Below are 20,394 nucleotides of genomic sequence, written 5' to 3' on the forward strand. Positions count from 1 at the left end.
CGCTCGGAGGGAGCAAGGGGGTGGGAGAGGAGGACCAGGCTTTAGAAGGCCTTGCTTGCAAGCTGATCAGTGAAGACGCGACTTACAATGTGGCCAAGAAAGATTAATTTGGCCACTGTAAGACCCGGGGAGGTGTCTGCAGAGAGAATTGCAAAGACACAAACCTCGCCATCTAAGATGCTTTCGGTTCAAGATAGAGACCTTGGGCCTGGGCGGGGAGCACCACTTTCCAAGGAATTCCAGGCTGCTCGAGAAACCCAGATGCTGAGGGCCACAGAGGTCACCTTGCTCTGTGACATTTAGATGCAGGTGTTCCAGCCCACCCTTCACCCCCACCCCTGCCCAGGGGTCTGGCTCCCGATCTCTGATCTCACAGTGGGCTGCTGTCCCCTCCTCGCCACACTGTCTCACCCCAGAGCCAACTCCTGTGTCCACTGAAACTCAGCTCCTTTTCCTCACTTTACACACACACACATGCACGCACACACACGCACACGCACACACATTGAGGCTACAAGGTGTTCTGAGTGCATAGACTGCCCTGATACTTGGAACTAGAGCGAGCTCGCCGCACAGCAACACAAATGACTTGAAATGCGATCTTAGACTCCGCTGTCTGAAGACCAAGCCACTGCCTATCCTGGAACTTCTCCCCGCCTGCTTGGCATCTGGCTGCGCCCCCTCATCCCACCTTCCCCTCCTGCGGCTCCCACACCCTCTCTTTTCTCTCTCCCCTCTGCTCCTGCTCCATCTTCTGCCTTTTCTCCTGTGCCCCAGGACTTCACCTGCCTCCCACCTGGCCTATCAGAATGTTTCTTTCCCAATACAAAATAATTCCGCTGCAATTATTTGGTGCCTGAGGTTAACATGCTGGCTCTTCTGACCCTCACGGTCTGGTGTCTGAGTCCTCGGTACTCGCAGGGTCCTCTCTTAGGCAGCAAAGAGTGTGGCACATTCACTTCTATCCCATCAGCTGACCTCCAGCCCGACCCACACCAGTTGAATGCCAACAGCCATGGCCCCCAGAAGAAGGCACCATGTTCTGGGTGCCCTTGCCCCTGACCCAGGACCTCCCCCAGCACTGGGTCACATGTTCAGAATATGGCAAAAGGATGGGATCTCATGCATCTTCTGGAACACAGTTCTCCTGTTGAGAATTCACCATCTGAGTGTCAGAGTACGCCTGGCATCTTAGCCCCTTAGCTCTGCCACGTTGGCGGCTAAAATGCCCTGTGTGGCCTTTGCAGGCTCTCCCGGGTGGGGCTCCCTGCTGAGCGGGTGGGCTCGGGCGCCGAGGCAGCTGTGTACTGTGTTAGCCTTCATTTGCTGAGCGACCGGCAGCCACGGGGAAGCCACGTACTCCCACAAGGAGATGTGGACAAGTCTGCATTTTTAATGTTTCCTTCGCCAGGGGACCCTCCGTCCTTTGGTACTTCTCTCTCGCCTCCAGTCAGTTTTCTGAAACCAACTGGTACGGCATTCTGACTTCCCAGAAGTGGGGATTTCAGCATCTGACCCGGTGGGTGGAGGCTGGGGCTTGTTTGGAATTATCCCGGCCCCTCCCTGCAAGAAGAGAGTCTGGGTAGGTCTGTCTCTGCAGTCCTTCCCTTCCTTATACCAGGGCGGCCCCGGGCCACAGAAGGCCTTCCTCTCCTCTGCCAGGGAGACGTTGGGCCCCCTCACATGAGGTCTGCGGACAATTGCTCCATGTCCTGTGTTACCCCAGAACACTCCACTGGGGTCCTGGGACCCTCTGCCCATCTTGGCAGACCTTTCTCTCCTGGTCTCCCTCCTTCCACCTTGCTTTTTAACATTTGTTTTCTGAATGACAGTAAAGCACCATGGTCAACTATAACGAACACACTGGGATGTCCAAGTCCACATGCCACCTGGTCAAGGGCACAGTACTTTTCTGAAGGTCAGAGGCAGCTGTCAGAGCTTCTCCAGAAGGGGCTGTGGTCAGAGGCTCCCCAGGATGCCAGCTGCTTTCCTTCCAAATCGCCCCCCTCTCCCCCTGCTCATCGGCACTGGCGGCTTCCCAAATTCCAGGCCCCGCAGCAGATGAAGCCTGACGATCCTCAAACTTGTCCCCGAGGAGCCACGCCAGGCAGCTGCAGGCCGCGGGGGGCGGGGGCTGCGGAAACGGGACCGCGCTGTGTTCGTGATTACAAATCAAGACGCGCTCCCTTCGGAAAACTTAAAAGAAATATATACAGACAAGAATAAATAACCAACACTTCCTAATAGTCTTACCATCTAGACACGATGTTTTTGTGTAAATCCGTCCACCCCATTGTTTCTCAATGCAGTTGGCGTCCTGTTCCATTGGTCGTCTGTTCATACGCTCTATTTTTCATCTGCTTTTTCTCGTAAGCCTATATTGTAAGCCTGTTTCTGTTCCGTTAACTCTTTTGCAGCGGGAGGTTTTGATGGCTGCGTGGTATTCTGCCACACAGCTTCCCAGGGCCACTATTTCTTAGGTCGATGTACAGATACAGACACTCTCGTCTATTCTAAAAATGTATTTCCTTGTCTCATGTTGAAACAGAAAATACCTCTTATTCACTTCTTCCCCATTCACACAATCCCGAGGCACAGAATCGATGTTCGTGTGTTTTCCACGCCATGGCACAGCTGCGTTGACTGTAACAAAACGTGGGCTGTGGCGTTATTCACTTTTGGAGGTGCGGTTCTGACAGGTATGTGCAGCAAACCTGCAGATGGATCCTTTCACTCGAGAAAAATCCAGAAATTTCTAGCACGTTCTCCTCCTCACTGTCTGTGCCCAGACCTCAACTTTTCCTCTGACAAGGCTGCTCCGTGTACGCTTGTTGCCTGACTTCATGAGCTCTGCCGGCTTTAGGAGGCCTGAGGCCTCGTGCCTCTCGATGTGCTGGACTTCTCAGGACAGACCGTTTGCTGAAGTGGGTCTGTTTGCAGGACCATAGCTTCTGCGTCCGTAGAACCTTACAAGCCTTCTGTTGCTGAGAGTCTGAGCCTTGTTGCCTTAGAGAGAAGGCTCTTCACCTCCCTCTTTATTTGGAAACACTGTAATGGCCAATAAGTAGGCATGTGTGTTCCACGCTTTTCTTTTCCCGTGGGCTGGGTGCTGGTGCTGGGAGCCCCGGCTGGGAGCACGGGGGAAGGGCCACAGCTCTCCAGCCTGCGAGAGCTTCACTGCGGGGGCAGAAAGAGCTGTGAGCAGGCCCCATGGCAGGGTCCCAGCCCACAGAGAGGACGCAGCAGATGTCCGCACGCGATTCCGGCTTCTGCTCCCGGGGGACCCCGTGGCGAGGCTGCTCTGGCCCTCCTCGTTGAGGAACTTCTCAGGTGTCCTTGCTCTGTTCACACCGTCTGTGTGATGCTAGATATGTGTTCCCTCACTGCCCCACTTCCCTGCTTGCTGGTTTGGGTTGAGAGTTTCCTTTCTTGTTGGAATGGCAGGACCGTGGACTGCCACCCAAAGTCTGCATCCACCTGGGGCTGCCATTGCAACTCCCCCCAGCAAGAGCGAGGCGAGCGCGGAGAGGCCTGGGGGCTGCAGACCCAAGAGCACCATGGCATTCACTGTGCCTGCCTCCCTCCTCCACTGTCCCAGCCCAGAGCAGCCAGAGCCCACTGGGTCATGGCTTGGGAGATCCAGGTTCTGGTCCCAGCTCTGCTCCCAACTAGCAGTTTCCTTATTTGTAAAATGGGGCTAATATCGCCTGCCGTACTTGCCTTAGGGACACACGGCGAACATCACGGGAGAACTTGACTGTGAAAGCAAGGAGCGAATCCTAACCGACCTTGCCCTCTGTCAGCAAGGAGTCTCAGAATGGGAGTGGTTACTCAGCACTTCCCAGGACTGGGACGGTGGAGGAAGAAGGGGGATGCCAGCCCTTGGCTCTCCTCCGGGGCTCGTGAGCCGAGTGTACATCTGTGCTCACCGTGCGCACGTTTGTTGTAGGAGTGAATCTGCCTTTGAGAAAGCCAATGTCGACGTGTTCCGGGTGAGAACCAACAATGTGGGCCTCATCTACAAAATCAGGTACGAATCTGGCCCCTGACCAGGGAGGGAGAGAGACGAAGGCCAGTAGATTAGGGACTGACGTCCCTACTGAGGCTTTCTGGGCGTTGATTACTCCCTGGTGTCATTTGAGGGGTGACCGAAGGCCCAAATCTTTCCCTCCCACCCCGAGTCATGGTGCCCCCAACTTGCCCATTAGAGATTCACTTCTTTGGGTCAGACAATTTGAGATGATGTCTCACACACGGGGAACCGGCTCTGAGAGGCACCAGCACCGTGGTCAGGAGCAGATTCTGAGTCCGGGTCACTGTGGCTCAAACATCTGCCCCGCCCCTCACTAGCTGCGGGACTTCAGACAATTCCTCTCCAAGCCCCACTTCCCTCACTTGTCATAATGAGCTAGTGAGGACTCAGCAAGCTAGTGCTCAGACAGTAACTGGCACTCCGCAAGGGTTAGAGACGCCAGGTCACGTTGCAGGATGCCTCTTGACGCCCTCTGAGGGCCTTGGTGTATGTGGGGAGGGAGAACTCTACCAGCCTGACTGCCAAGGAAGAGCCTTCAACTGCCCTCCTTTCCGCCCCTCCCTCCCTACTACCCATGCCCATTCAAGTTCATGCCCATTTGTCAGGACGGCAGGGTCATCTGTGGTCTGACTGCACGCAGGCTAGGGCCTGGATAGGGGTCAAATGTTTCCCCAGTTCAGTCCTGATCTGTCTTCCTCCCACTAGAAAGTAGAGGACCATGAACCGTCTTTCCTGGGGAAATCAAGGACACAGGAGGGCCCTGGCACTGGTTGTGTGAGGGAGGGGTGTGACAAACAGGGAAGGGGAGGGTCAGGAAGAGGGTGTTGGTGTGGAGAAAGGCAACCGCTATTCTGACATCCTACTGGGTGCTGGGCTGTCTGCCAGGCAGAGGCGTGCATCCTCATGTCCGTCACGTGTATTATCAGCCCGTCGGGGCTGTCCTGTCTTGAGCTGTGTTTGTCCCATCAGGGCCTGTGACCATGAGGCCTCACTGCAAAGGGCAGGGGGGAGACGCTTGGCACAAAGCGAGGCCATCCAGAGGTCAAGGTCTGGGGGAGGAACTGACATCAGAGGAACAACTGGGCCTGCCAAAGCATGAGGGGGGCTGTAAGAAGTGGGAGAAATTTGGGAGGCCAGATTTGGAAGGGTGAGGATCTACGTTGCCCGATACAGCAGCCCTTGGCCACGTGTGGCTCCTGAGCCCTTGAGGTCTGGCTCCTGAGCCCTTGAGGTCTGGCTCCTGAGTCCAAATTAAGATGCACTGTATGCACATAAATGCACCAGATTTTTGAAAACTTAGTAAAAGAAAAGAATGTCAACTATCTCATTAGTGAATTTTCACATGTTGAAATGATAAATGGATGAAATAGAATATATTACTAAAATCAACTTTACCAGTCCCTTTGCTTCTTTTCTCATGTGGCTAATAGAAAATCCAAGCTTCCGTACATGGCTCACACATGCAGCTCATGCGGCATTTTCCTGGGGCACCACCAGTGGAGATGGCGAAGGGGGATCGTCTGGGTGGTGGGACGAAGGAGAGTATCTGGGGGGTGTCTGGGGGGGTGGGGATCAGGGAAGGAAGGGAAGCTCGAGATGGTCCTGCCACAAGCCTGGGAAGGATTTTCTGCTGGATTTTCTTTGGAAGGCAGTATTGCCTTGCCGGCGATGTAACCATGTAACCCTCGTTCACAAGCACCTCTACCTTACACGGTATTCCCATTTTGCAGACGAGGAAATTGAGATTCGAGGGCTGAAGCCACAAAATGATGGAACCCCTCTTTGGGGTGAACATTCGGGTATTCCAGTGTGGAAGGGGTGTCATGTCTGTTCTGCCAATGACGTGGGGGTGTCCGCTTCCGCCCTAGGATCGAGCACGACAACACAGGCCTGAACGCCAGCTGGTACCTGGCTCGTGTGATCGTGACCGACATGAAGCGGCCTCACCTCCGTTACTACTTCAACTGCAACAGCTGGCTGAGCAAGGTGGAAGGTGACCGCCAGTGGTGCCGTGACCTGCTAGCCAGCTTCGACCCCATGGACATGCCGCGAGGTCAGTGCCGAGGCTGGCCCGCCTGTCCTCCCTCCCTGCCTGCGCCGGCCAGTGCCTTTCTCTTGCTCTGGGCAGTCCGCTGTCCCCTTGCCACTCCTCCAGGGTCTTCCTGTCGGCTAGGGCCCGGCTGAAGCCCCAAATTCTCCACGTGGCTTGCCCATAAGCAAGCTTATGTGCTCTGGGGGCTCACGGGAAGGGGAAAAGCAAAAGGACCCGGAGGCATGATGGAGGGAGTAGGTGCAGCCCTGTGTTTTCAACAACTTGCTGATGGGTATCGGTCGAGAGTCCTCTCTGAGGTCAAAGGCAGCTTTCCCTGTCTTCCTATTTCTTCACCATTCTTCTGATGCCCAAAGGAAGGGGAGCTACAGCCAGGGCAGGCCGATGGGAATCAGAACTCACAGCTTCCAGGGCTCCATCAGGCTGTCCCCATCTCTTTCTGATTTTATGAGGAGGGAAACAATGAATTTCAAGTGCATCTCTGGCCAGAGGCCTTAAATTCAGTCATTTTAGCTCAACAGGAGGCAAGGGAAAAAATCAGGTAAAAACACACACCATATCCCATGACCTATTTTATCACACTTTTGTTCCCTAAAGTTCTGATCGCACCTCATTTTTGGACATATCTGACTTTCCAAAAAGGGAGACATCACATGTGCGTACCACCATCATAACACCTTGCTCACAGAGAGTCACAGGCCATCGGAGGGAAAGGCATTTGATAGCCAGGAGAAGTGACTTTGCCAGGGTCACCCAGCAAAGCAGCAGAAGGCAGACGCACTCCTTAGACTCTACCTTCCAGCACGTGCCCTGTGGTCTCCAAATTCCATCCTCTCTTGCAACCCAGCTGGGCAGAAATATACACATCCCATGTCCCACTGGGCTTCCGCTCTTCTTTCTCTGTCTACCTCTGATTTCCTACCATCCAGCTGACCTTGAACTTGCCTCGTTCCTCTGTGGCCCCCATCATCATAACTTGCAACATCACTGTTTCTTTTCTTAAAAACATAGGTTATTGATCTTTCTCTCCTTAACAAAAGCCAAATTTGATCATTGTAGAGAATTTAGAAAACAGAGACACCTGCAAACATAAAAACAGAATACCTGTAATTCTATCACCTGGATAAACATCATGGGTGACATTTTTGTGCACTCATTTCTAGTTTTTTCCACGCATATATGGTTTGAAAGAACGGGCTGGTACAAAATCCTGTTTTGAGCATGTTTGTTTTTATGCCATTAAATACTGTTGGACACCCCTGTTTGCAAAGGCTATGTAGTGTTCTGGTGTAGGGAGGTACCATCATTGACTCACTGAACCCCTTGTTGTCTGACATTGACATTGTGTCCCCCTTTGCAATTTTGTTATTACTATAAACAACACACCTAAATCTTTACACAGACAAATGAGTCTTTCCTTAGGATAAATTCCTAAATGGAATTTATAGGTCAAATAAAACGCACAACGTTAAGACTTTTTTTTTTTAAAGATTTTATTTATTTATTCGACAGAGATAGAGACAGCCAGCAAGAGAGGGAACACAAGCAGGGGGAGTGGGAGAGGAAGAAGCAGGCTCATAGCGGAGGATCCTGATGTGGGGCTCGATCCCATAACACCGGGATCACACCCTGAGCCAAAGGCAGACGCCCAACCGCTGTGCCACCCAGGCGCCCCCAACGTTAAGACTTTTAATGGGCTTTTCCGAACTGCCCTGGAAAGGGTGCACAAGGGCACAATCCCACCAGCTGTGCAAGAGCACCGACTCCCCCCCCGCCCTCAATACTTAGTTTCGTTTAATTTTCCACCTGGATAGGAAAGGGGGCTTTGCGATGTTCTCTCTTTGGTTATTGGTGAGGTTGGATATTTTTCATGCGTTTATTGGCCATTTGTATTGTGTGTGGGCGGGAAGAGGGTTGTCTGCCCATGCCCCCATGCCTATCTTTTCACTTGGGGTGAATTTTATAGATTTTTCCCAAAGACTTTAAGTATCTTTAATTCTTGATCCAGTCTCTTTACTAGGGTCAATCCTTAGCAAGTTGTCAAGCTGGCCATCTCTCTCCTCTCTTAGCTCTCCTTTTTCTTGGCTTTTTCCCACCATTTAGTTACTCATCCACCCTTTTGCTTTGGTCACATGAAAATCCAGGGTTCCTCTGTTAGAAGAGCTTCTGAGAACACCGTTAAGAATGAATTAGTGTCACTCCGTGGTTCTCCAACTTTCCACAAGAATCACCCAGGGTGGTGTTCTTGCCTGGCAGGAAAGAAAAAGACACTCGCTGACGTCACCCCTGAATCAGACCACCTGGGTCCCCCTCCCTTTTCTGAGCTGGAGGGTGCTGGGTTTTTAGTATCCCTGGGCTGAATTCTGGAAGAAGGAATGAAAAGGGCGTTCTTCGAATATTCAAAGGACTGTCTTGGTAAACAAAAGGTTAAACTCTCTTTGCCTTTTGCCTGGAATTATGCCGGCTTGATGTTTGGTTGCTGCAGGAGGTCTCTGATGATCAATATGGGGAAGATAATTATTTCTTTGTCCATGCAGTTTGATAGATGAAAATACTGTAAGACATCGGATATGGGCAGTAATAGAAGGGGATATTTTAAGTGTATATTTTATCCCTTCACGACCCTCCAAGGGATGGTGGATCATTAGCTGGGTAGACTTGCTCCCCTCTCCCCACCCCCAGGACCATCTCCTGAAGTTCTGGCTGATAATTAGCTGGAACCTTCTATCATTCCTGCTCTTCGGGTAGGGTAGGTGTTCTAGGCTGACCAACTGACCCTTTGACCGAGGTGATCAGCAGATAGTGGCAGGGGTGGAGGGGCTGGACTTTGATCAGGTTTCTAGATGGTTCCTCTATAAGGGATCTCATATATCATCCTTAAAGACACAGGCATGAGGGGACCTTGCCCTGCCTGTGGGTGCTGGTGAGCTGTGGAGCTTTAGGACTGTTGCCCTGGACAAGAACGTCACCCTCTCTGCATGGCACTGTGCCTGACTTTTGTCATGGAGATGATTTTGACCTCTCTAGGGTTTTCTTTAAATGTGGGGAAGTGCCCAACATATTCCTAAGCTGTTGGGGTGACGCCTGGTCAGGGCCACCCTCTTCCTTCATGGAGCCCACTCTGGCAAAGGTAGGCATGAGGAAAAACAAGGACAGGAGGTTGCAAAAGAAGGGGGTGGATGACGGCCAACTCACAGTTGTGTGGATGGAAGATCCTAGAGTCAAGTTCAGTTTCTCAGTGGTTCTCGGTTGTTGGTAAAAATCTCTGCATCTGATACTTAAGGAAACTGGGCATCAGGGCTAACCCAAACATTTCCCCTTTTGGTTTCCTCTGTGTCTGATTGCCAGGCCTTGGGGATCTGTTGCTAGGGCGTGGGGAGACAGGTTTTTGTGTTCCCTCAACCACCGGAGGTTCCCAAACCCCAGCCACTCACATTCCATCTTCAAGATTTTTGCTTTATTCAAGTACAACAACTTCCTTTATTACTTCTTCTTCAACTCACTTCTGGCAACTTATCTATTGTCTTGTAAGTTTATTTTAAAAAGAAAATTTAATTTAAAAAAGAAAACCCGTTATCATTTGCTAAATATCAGGTATACATCAGCACATATTAAGACAAATATACAATGTTAGATAACCCTCCTGTATCACCATTAGCATCCCACGTGCCGCCAGAGGCGTGCAAACTGCACGCTGGAAAACACCACCGGCCCTGATCTGGGAGGACAGGAAAGTAGAAGCGGGGAGGAGGGCAGGAGGGCTGGTAAGATATCTGGGCTCTCCTCTTCACGAGTCCTGGCTTCACTCCATCCCTACCACACCTCTGGGGGAGGCAAGGTGAAGGAGGGCGGGCAGGTGTTAATACACAGATGAGTTAAAACTGATGCTCAGAGAGGTGGTGATTCATCTAATATCAAGCAGCCGACCACAGATGGAGCTGGGACTAGAATGCGGGGCTCCTAATTCTCGGAATAGGCTTCCCGCCTGTCTCCTGGGCAGGGCAACCAGCCTGGCCCCTCCCCTAAGAGATCAGGGCCTGAGGGGTCACAGCTAGGGCTCGTGGAGGGCAAGGGGACCAGTCTCCTACGGTCACGGGGATCCCTTTCACAGCGTGCGTCCCCACCAGTTGCTTCTCCAGCCTTGGTTTGAATCCAGCCTTTCCGGAGCGGTGGACAGCTCCCCATCACCCAGCTCAACCACTCCAGTGCTAGGTGGCACTGGTCGTCAGAAAGATCTGCCGGAAATTAAACCCCAGACAGTCTCCTTGGGACTTCCTCTGCTAGCCTGTTGCAGTCCTCTGCTGACAAACACCCTGTACGTTTTCCTGTCTGCCCTTCTGCCACGTGAAGACAGGCTGCTCTTGGCCTCTCCTCTCAGGCCACGTGTCCAGCCTGCCTCTCTGAGCAGCTCTGGTTTGCCAGTGCTACCCAAGAATGCACCTCCTAGACAAGAACCCTGTGTTCCAGATGGGGGCTCCTTGACTCCATCAATCTACTTCTTTTTAAAAATTATTATTATTACGGTAAAACATACATAAAATTCACTAACTTAACCATTTTTAAATATCTAATGCAGTGGCATTAAGTAAATCCGCCATGTTGTGCGAACGTCACCACCATCCATCCCCAGAACTTCTTCATCTTCCCCAACAGAAACTCTGTCCCCATAAAATAATGACTCCCCGTTCCCATTTCCTCCAGCTCCAGGGAACCTCTGCTCTACCTTCCATCTCTATAAATTTGACTAGTTAAGGATCTTATATAAGTGGAATCATAGACTATTTGTTCTTTTGGGACTGGCTCATTTTACTTTAGCATAATGTCTTCAAGGTTCACCCATGTGACAGCATGTGTGGGAACTTCATTTCTTTGTAGGGCTGAATAATAGTCCATTATATGCATAGACCCTGTTTTATGTATCCATGCAGCTGTTGATGGACATTGGGGTTGTTTCTATCTTTTGGCCATTGTAAATAACGCTATGAACGCTGGTGTACAAATAGCTATTCAAATTCCTGCTTCCATTTCTTTTGGGTCCAGACCCGGCAGTGGAATTACTGGATTGGATAGTAATTCTATGTTTAACTTTTTGAAGAACTGCCATACTGTTTTCTACAGTAGCTGCATCGTTTTCACATTCCCACTAACAATGCACGAGGGTTCCAGTTTCTCTACATACTCGCCGATGCTTTATTTTCTGGGTTTTATTATTTTTTTTTATAATAACCGTGTTGAGTGATGTTGAACATCTCTTCTGGTGCTTTTGGGTCATTTGTACATTTTCTTTGGAGAAATATCCATTCAAGTCCTTTGCCTGTTTTAAAATTGGGTGGTTTGCTTTCGTCGTTGAATTGTAGGGGTCCCTCCAGTATGTATTTGTGGTGTGACTGATGTACAAACATTTTCTCCCATTCCTTGGGTTGCCTTTTCACTCTGTTGAAAAGAGCTGTGTTGATGCACAAAAGATTTTAATTTTTATGAAGTCTAAATTATTATTTTCTCTTTTGTTGCCTGCGCTTTTGGTGTCACATCCAAGAAATCATTGCCAAGCCCAATGTCATAAAGACTTTGCGCCATGTTTTCTTCTACGAGTGTGATACCTTTACCTCTTACATTTAGGCCATTGATCCGTTTTTAGTTAATTTTTGTATAGGGAATGAAATAAGGGTCCAATTTCGGGGGTTTTTTTTGTTTTGTTTTTTTGGGGTTTTTTTGCATGTGGAGATCTAGTTTTCCTAGCATGATTTGTTGTAAAGACTGTCCCATCCCCATTGAATGGTTTTGGCACCCTTGTCAAATATCATTTGACCATATACACAAGGGCTTATTTCTGGATTCTCTATTCTGTTCATTGACCCAAATGTCTGCTCTTAAGTCAGTATTGAACTGTTTTGGTTATTGTAGCTTTGTAGGAAGTTCAGAAGTCACGATGTGTAAGACTTCCAACTTTGTTGTTTTCTTTTAAGATTGTCTGGATATTCAGGCTCTCTTGATGTCCTGCTTCTTATAACCAATCCTGCCTTTCTATTAACCCAATACACCACAGTGACAATGCACCACGTTGACTTTGCATTCAAAGGGCTCTTCTTTCCCTGGAAGAAAAGATGAAAATGCTGTCTCTGCCCCAAGTCCTCAGTTCTTGCCCAGGACTTCAAGGCTTCTGGAGAAACAACCTGAATTCTCCTGACTCATTCCCACGTGAGTCAGCAGGAGTGGGTAGCCCATTCTTGGCTGGCTCCCCTCCATATCTTAGTTGAATGGTCCAGGAGACATCACACCTCCTGATTAATAATCTCAGACATACGTGCACCCTACTAGGGAGTTCGCAGACATCTCTATGCTCGTCTCCCTCTTAGAGTGGGTGTCAGGGGTCCTGGCACATTCTGGGGCCTGCGGAGGGCTGGCAGCCGCTCCCTCAGCTTGTCTGCATTGACTATCCCTGGGAATACAATCTTGGCTATCAAATTGCTCCAGAATTGTAGTGAATTTTCCATCCCTCCATCTGCCTCTTGGCATCCCCTCATTGCCATGGATGTCTGACTCTCTTCCTAAAGGATTTCTGTCTAGAATGGCTTCCCCTCTTGACAACCCAGAACCCAGAGAGGCACAATAGCTGCCTTGACATCTGTACAGTGAGGGCCGCTGGCCAGAGTCTCAGCACAGTCTCCTAGGCCTTGAACTGAACCTCGCCATTAGCAGCTGTCATGGATCATGCCCCTGTACCTCCCAAGCCGCTATTAAATGCTGGGTCTGGGGTAAGGATATGGTCCTGACACTCCAGTTGCTTGCAGTCCAGTGAGGACACAGACTGCCATAGTGTGAGCTACCCTCAAGGAGAGGGGAGGGCATCACATCGTTCAGAGCTCCATGTCTCAAGACATAAGAGTCTTAGGTTCAAATCCCCAAAATACTACCGTCTAGCTAGGTGACCTTTGGACAAATACTTCTGTAGTCTTGCGTCTTCATATGCATATACTGTACAAATCCCCGGCGCCCCTAAGAGGTAAAGTCTATTCTTATCCCCACTTTACACCTATATCAAGGTCAAGGTGAGCATGCATAGACCACCTCCCACCTCTCCCTCTGTTTCTTAGTCCTGCACCAGCAGCTCCCATTTCTCAACTTGTTTGCTCAGATTGTGTTGGCTTCAGCGTCTGGCAGACGGTGGCTCTGAAAGCTGTTCTCTCCAGCACTCATAAACCACATGGAAGTTTCAAGGGACCCATAGGAAACAGGTCTGAGGATGAGACATTCTCTCCCCACCTGCTCCCTGATGGTGGTGTGGAAGCCAGACTGATGACAGAAGTTTCTGGGGCTCAGGCCCTGTCCCATCAAGCTCCACAAGGACCCAAGAGCCCCAGAGTCCTGCCTGACTGATGTCTGGAAGGGTTACCCTTGCTCCCAGACTTCTGCATCAAGTCGGTTAGTGAGAAGACTGTCAACAAAACATATTTCCGGGTGAGAGGAAACATCAGAGCCAGCGCCCTTGTGTACTCCCCTTTGTCCTGTGTTTCAGTTTTCCCCATGCTTTCTAAATGCCACTGGGGGTAAAGCCCTGGCCTCTCTGGACAGCATTGCCTGCTCCCACACCTTGGGTTCTCCCCCTTCAAACTCTGGAGAAATTGAAGCCTGCGCCATCCACAGAAGTGGATTCTCAGGGGTTGCCTCAACCCAGGTGCAGTCAGGGATGTGTAGAGAACCCCATGGGCAGGGAGGAGGAACTTTTCACTGTGCTCCCTGAGATTCAGACATGGTCTGGCCAATTCATGGCCAGAAGAAGGCACTGTGGCTGATGGGATGGGTTATAACCCTCAAGTGTCATAAGATGGATAAACGGCTGAAACACCCCCTATCTCAGGGACTGCTGTTGGCCTCTTTGAGTGCCAACTGCTGAATATGTGTCTCTCCGGGCTCTCCACCCAAGCTCAGTTTTCTCTGGGGTCTCCCCACCTGGTGATTTCACTCATACCTGCCAACTTGGCCACTGGGACTTAGGGGGCTTGAATGAAATTAGTAAGAAAAAGGCTCCTGCGTGTGTGTGTGTGTGTGTGTGTGTGTGTGTAGTGGTGGTTGGTGGTGAGTCATGTGTAGACACACCCACTTATGAAGAGCAGCAGCAGAGATGGGTAGAAAGAGCTCTACCAGGGAGTGGGGGGGCAGATAACTTGTTCTAGTCTTGCCCTTCAATAACTGGTTGCCTTAGGCAGGTTACTGGTCCCCTCTGGCCTCTTCTTCATCTTACCAGAAGGTTGGACTAGATGTTCTCTGAGGTCCTTTGTAGCACTGGCTTTCTTCTGATATTCTGCTAGCTAAATGTCTCCTTGTCTCCCTTCCCGGGCTCCAGGTCTCCCACCCCCTGAATTCACTCCCCGAACCTTGATGTTGTTACCTCTGGTGTGCCATTCCTGGGGCCCAACACTGAGATGTGATTGTGAGTACAGTGCAGAGTTGCTCAGGCTGAGACCATAGGGTTGCCCATCCCTCTGGCCCCAGGGAGGCTCAGGACACATCTCTGAGGCTGGAATGGGCCAGACCTGTTTAGGACAGACCCTGCCTGGCTTTCTCACTGCTGATATGATGTCACTTCCTGCTTTCTGGCCAAGTAATTGTCCTCATCCCAGCACCAACCCACAAACCCTCCCACCTTAAAAAGCACTGAGATGATCACGTGGCTTAAATTAGTACTGAGCCCACACCACATCACTTGGGGGAAGTTCTGCCAACTTGGCAATGCGACAGGCCTCCGAAGCCAAGAGCTGAGTTCCAGCTGGCCTGGGGGCTGCTCACACCCCAGGGCTGTCAGAAAGCAGGCACAACAGCTCATCGATGTTTCAGACCCAGTCCTTGCCGGCCGCAGAGGATGCCCTTGCTTTCAGAAGGGCTGGGTCTGAAGTGGGTCCTGCCCCTCCCCTTCTCCCAGCTGCGCCTGAACCCTAGGCTTCCATTGGGACAACCCGTTCCCTAAGGAGCATTTATCTTCTTTGGTGGGTTACTAGTAAATATGGCTGCAGCCAGTATTGTGCTATGCCCCAAAGAGACCGAGGGGCTGCTTGCGGAAGTAGCATCCGGCTTGGGCAGGTGGGCCAGGGGCATGTAGGTAGTTGGGAGTTGGGAGGGGCCGATGACCTTTTCGTCCTAGTCTGGCTTCCTCCCCCTCCCTCCCCTCTTCTCTGCCTTCCTCCCTCCTTCCTTTCTTTTTTTTTTTTTTTCTCCTCCTCCTCCTCCCCCTCCTTTCTCCTCTCCCTCCCCTCCCCCTCCCCTTCTTCTTCTCCTTCTCCTCCTCCTTCTTCTTCTTCCTGCAGCAAATGGGACAGCTAACGCTGGGCCGAAAGCTGCCCAGAGGCCAGGAAACAGGTAGAAATGGGATTGTGTTTGTCCAGCATAATCACTGTTTCCACTCCCAGTGATTTCATCAGGCAACTGGGTTATAATTTCATTACAGCCCACACTGTGCGGCACAGTGATTATCACAGAGCTCCAGATGTGCATCCAGTCTTGGCAAGACCGTGCTGGGCACAGTGCCCATGGTGCATCTGAAAAGGGGATTGGACAAAAAAGGGATTATGATGAACATTTTCGGGGCCTGTGCAAATTTCGCTGACCTGCGGTGGATTATGATGGGCCTGCCAGAGAACTGCCCAGTGCAAGAGCAAACGCAGCACTCCAGCAGCCTGGCTGATGGATGCAGAAAGCACCCATCGCGAGGGCTCTGCCAAATACACCAGGAGTCCTGACTCACTCCCACATCCAAAGGACAATACCACCGAGTAATCAGATCATTGATTTTAAAATATAGCTCGCTGGGTTAGAAAGCACAAGAGACTGTGAACAGTGAGTTCTAGGTCTGGCTTTGCCCCCCAAAATGACGAGACCTGGGGCAGATCTCAGCTCCGTTCCCATGCTCAGCTTCTTTGTCTGGAGAGTGGGTGCCCTAGGTGGTTTCTGAGGGCTTCTTAGGATTAATAGAGTGTCATAACCAAAGAGAGAAGGATGGGTCTAGGGCTAGCCTTCCTCCATGGAGCAGAGGAAACTGGCTTTTGGTGTCCTCCCTCCTGCTGTGGATACTTCTTTCTCATTTCACCCCCTCCCGCACTTAGCATTCTTCTGCATGGTGTCCATCTCCCCACCGTGAGCGCAGTCCCTGGACTCCCATTCTCTGCTGTCCAAACCTGGCTCTGCCGCTGCACTGGCTGGGTAAGCAGGAGCAGACGTCTTACGCTCTGTGCCTCTGTCTCTTCATCTGTAAAGTGGGGATAATGTTAATTCCCACTTCATAAGGTGGTTGAGCTGATTTGATGCAGGAAATGAACATATAGACTGAGTGCCCCGCTGGCCCTAGAGTGAGTGCTCAGTACATGCCACCAGTATTAAGGGGGTGGTGCTTGTTACGATCCTGATGTTTCCCCTTCTTCTTCCCCTATATCCAGGCTTAGTCTGACTCTGAGATGCACAGACTCAAAACTCTGGCCTTTCAGAATCAGGTAGGACTTTGGAGCCCCTGAGGGCCAGGATCCCCTCTAGAATCCAGCAGGCTCATCTAGACAACTGGAAATAGGCTCATGACCTTGTTTTCAGTAGACGCCTGCAGGGAGAACCTCTCTTCCAAACCCTTTTCCTTCTCCCTGATGTTTCCCCTTAACCCAGCTCAAATGTATCCAGAGCCCTCTGAGCTATATTTGCTGTAGATGCTGCTTGGGAGTCATTGTTCCTCCAAACCCTCTGGAGGTGGGCCTGGGCCCACGGACTCAGAGCCGTGAGGATTTCGGGGTGGGGGGGAGCTGGGCCGGTCCTGCAGCGCTCTCCTCCTCTGAACTTCGCAGCAGCTCCCCGCCCACCCCATCTGCTCCCACCTAACATTGCAGAAAATCATCTCCGGAAAGAGTGGGAAGAAGAGAACTGTTTCCAATGAGGCCCCAGTGAGGAATATCAGAGAATTTCAGGACCGGAAGGGACCTTATCAACTCTTCCTCCGTATTATAGAAGAGAAAACAGAAGCCTCAGGAAGTTAAGCCACTGGCTCTTGGTCACCCAGTGTGGGCAGAGCCAGTGCCCTGGGCTCCAGATGCCACCTTGTGCTCTTCCAATGTCATTCAGTGTTTCAATGGGCACTTTTGGGAATCTTTTATGAACCAGATCCTTTGCTCAGGGTAAATATGTACAGGTCTTTCTCTCTAGGAATTTAGAGACTAAAAAGAGAGAGAGTCGAGCCAGTAAATAATCAGTACAAAAAGATAGAATGCTCAAAATAAGGAATGACCTAGATCAATGGAAGCATAGAGGAAGGAGGAATCAGGAGGGCTTCATAGAGGAGGTGATGCCCAATTGAGACTTCACAGTTGAGAAGGGGTTTCTAGGCTTCCAAACAGAATGAGGTTTTCAAGTAGGTGTTTCTAATAACCTTTTTTTTTTTTCCTATTTGTGGAGAGCACTTTCTCAGAGCTGCATTTCGTATGCATGAAAATTGGAATTTATAATACAGACATTGCCTTGGCAAAGATCCAGCTGTGGGTGTCCATTCCAGCCATTAGTGGCTTCCTGCTGGACCCTTCCCCTGAGCTCCAAGTGTCAGCCAGAGTGGCTCAGGGGTGCAGGGAAAGGGTTCCCACCTATGTGGGGCTGGATACCTATCTGGTGGGCCTCTGTCTTTTCTCTACCTTAGTCCAGTCCTCAACCCTCCCTCTAGCTTCCCAGCCACCCTGACCAGCAAGCTCAAAGTTTTCTGGTACCAAAGCCAGCTCGAGGGTGTAAGGGTGTCTACCAAGTGCATGAATTTTCCTTAGGTGTGTCTTACACACTGGCGGTTCTCAAGAGCTCCTTCTGGACTACAGAGGGCATGACTTATTAAAGTGTTGGCTTTAGGTAACTTCAATCTTTAGTTTTCATACAGAGAAGAAAGTATGGCTATTGTAAAAATTGTCAAAAGTACAAATAAGCAAGAAGAAGAATAAAATCTTCCATAATCCCATCACCCCAAAATGATAATAGCTAATTTTTATTGGCCATTCATTAAGTGTCATTGTTCTAATTTCTATCTATCTATCTACACAACACTGCCATGACAGATTTCTCCTTCCCCTCCTCCTCCTCCTCCTCCTCCTCCTCCTCCTCCTCCTTCTTCTTCTTCCCATCTTACAGGTGAAGCAAACTGAGGCACAGAGAGGTTAGGTAATTTGCATAGAAGTGATGGACCAAGAGTAAACCCAGAGCCTTGAACTTAATCGCTGTGCAGGAGAGCCCTGGAAATACTGCTGTTAACATTTTGGCGAATTTCCTTCCTTTTCTTTTTTATGCATGAATGTATAAAACACTACATACTGATTAAAAGTGGTATTGTATTACAGTCAACTTTGTAACCAGGTTTTTTCACTTAATACTATGTAATAACATTGAACAGTCTTCTAAACCATTATTTTAAATGGCCGCATGGGTGAATATCATAATTCACCCCAACGATTGCCCATTTTGGATATTTTTAGGTTGTTCTCCATTTTTTGTTATTAATTATGATGTGATAGACATCTTTATAGGTCATTTATGAACACAATTATTTCCTAGTATAAATGAATTGTTATGCACAGGGATTGAATGGTTAGTTCAAGGGGTTTATAGAATGGTAAGCCTTCTGACAGGTATTACTCACCTGCCTTCCAGGAAGTCTGTGTGGTGTTCTGGTTCCTCCAGCAGTGGACCAGAAGTGCTGGTTTCCCAGCAGCGGAGTGGAGGCTGGGGTGGAGAGGGAAGAAATGGAGCCAAGATTGCTGGGGTGTGCAGGTGGAAGGGAAGGGTCTCCTGCAGAGCCCAGGAGTGGGGGCCAAGGAAGATGAGTGTCTGAGGGACATGTGGAAATGGCTCCGTGGGGCTTGGCGATGAATTGGATGAGGGCGTGAGCACAATGAGCTAAAAGGAGTGAAAGCCTACCTATTCCATACTCTTTCAGCACCTGGTAACATCAGGCTTCCATCACAGCGTCTTAGGAAAGTATACTAGCTGTCTGATTCGGCAGTGACACAAGGGACAGGGTGGTTTTTCTTGATTACCACCCAGGAGCAATGGCTAATGACAGAGTGATGTTTTCAAGTCCTTGTGTAACCAGGCCCAGCATGTGCTTGAGCACGTGTTAGGTGACAAATAAGTGGTACACGCCTGGAGAGTTCTGGAGTGGAGCACCGCGGGCCCGGCAGGTGGGCTTTAAGCTAGACCTGGCAGGGTAGGCGAAATGACAGCTGAGAGAGAACCTTCCTGCCCGGACCTCTTGAGTCCAAATCTGGGCTTCACCCTTTCTAACTGTGGGAACTTGATTAGGTTTCTTAACCTCCTGCTTCCATTGCTTTCTCAGCGAGCGGTGACCGCAATAGTAACAGGGTGAGGATTACAGGAGAAAGAGAAGTGACGGGCCCATGTCAGTCCTCAGTAAGCATCGGAGGCTCTTACTACTTTGACAAGTGCGCGTGTCTCTAGGGCGGCAAGGTTGAGGGCATTCTCGAGAAGGCAGAGAAGTTCCAGTCCCGATTGAAGAATCAGGTGAATCTGGGTGAGAGATGTGGACCTCCAGACCGGAGGGAAGGAAGAGGAAACCTTTTGCGGGCAGCAAGTGGGGAGGTGGCCCCGAGTCTCTGGACCTGGGAGGATGTTCACTGCTCGGTGGCTGTGACCCAGCTCCCCGTGCTGGATCCGCGGGGGTCCGCGGACGCTCCTCCCCGCACCCGCGCAGGCCCGAGGAGTCAGGGGCCTTCCGTGACTGGGGGAGAACATTCCGCTCGCCCCCAGCCCCAGGGCAGCCCCGCCGTTGTCTCTCGCTCGGTTCCGTGTCCTCCTCCGCGGCGCCCATGAGTTCTCGTTTCCGCGGCGTCTGGCTCCGGCCGAGCGGAAGTGATGGGTGCCAGGGAGCCGCTGTGGACTCGGGTCGGTGTGGGCCGAAGTCAAGTCCGGCCAGCCCCCGGCCACCCCTCGCCACCGCTCACCCGCCCGGGGGAATGCAGCCGCGTTCTAACCACGCAGGACCTGAGAATGCGCGAGGCTGGGGAAAGAGACACCGTGCGTCAATTCAGCAGCCCTTCATTCATGATTCCCTGCTTCCTAAAAAAGCCCAGGCCACGTGAGCTGCTGGGAGGCTCAGATCACGTTGGGTGTGGGATGGTCCCTTCCTTGGCAAGCGGGACCGAGGCTTCATTTCCGGGCATTTGCTTGACTTCTGTCACTGGGAACGTGACGAGCAGCTCAGCCCAGCTCAGCACCCAGATCTGGGGGATCCGGCCCACTCATGGCTGCGCCTGCTCCCCGCTCCCCCCCCCCCCCCCCCCCCCCCCCCCCC

At 50.9% G+C, this 20,394-nt stretch overlaps 1 protein-coding gene across 2 annotated transcripts in view; it reads left to right on the plus strand.

The window, feature by feature from the left end:
- LOXHD1 (lipoxygenase homology PLAT domains 1) overlaps window positions 1-20,394 on the plus strand; it is a 157,611-nt gene that overhangs the window by 8,454 nt on the left and 128,763 nt on the right. For both annotated transcript variants that reach the window (XM_040632549.1, XM_008691614.2), the window contains exons 3-4: window positions 3,950-4,030; window positions 5,902-6,086. In XM_040632549.1, coding sequence (XP_040488483.1) covers window positions 3,950-4,030; window positions 5,902-6,086 — 266 coding nt within the window. The remainder of the gene's footprint in view (window positions 1-3,949; window positions 4,031-5,901; window positions 6,087-20,394) is intronic.

The sequence above is a fragment of the Ursus maritimus genome, unplaced genomic scaffold, assembly GCF_017311325.1.
Source record: "Ursus maritimus isolate PB19 unplaced genomic scaffold, ASM1731132v1 scaffold_18, whole genome shotgun sequence".
In the NCBI taxonomy this organism is placed as follows: domain Eukaryota; kingdom Metazoa; phylum Chordata; class Mammalia; order Carnivora; family Ursidae; genus Ursus; species Ursus maritimus.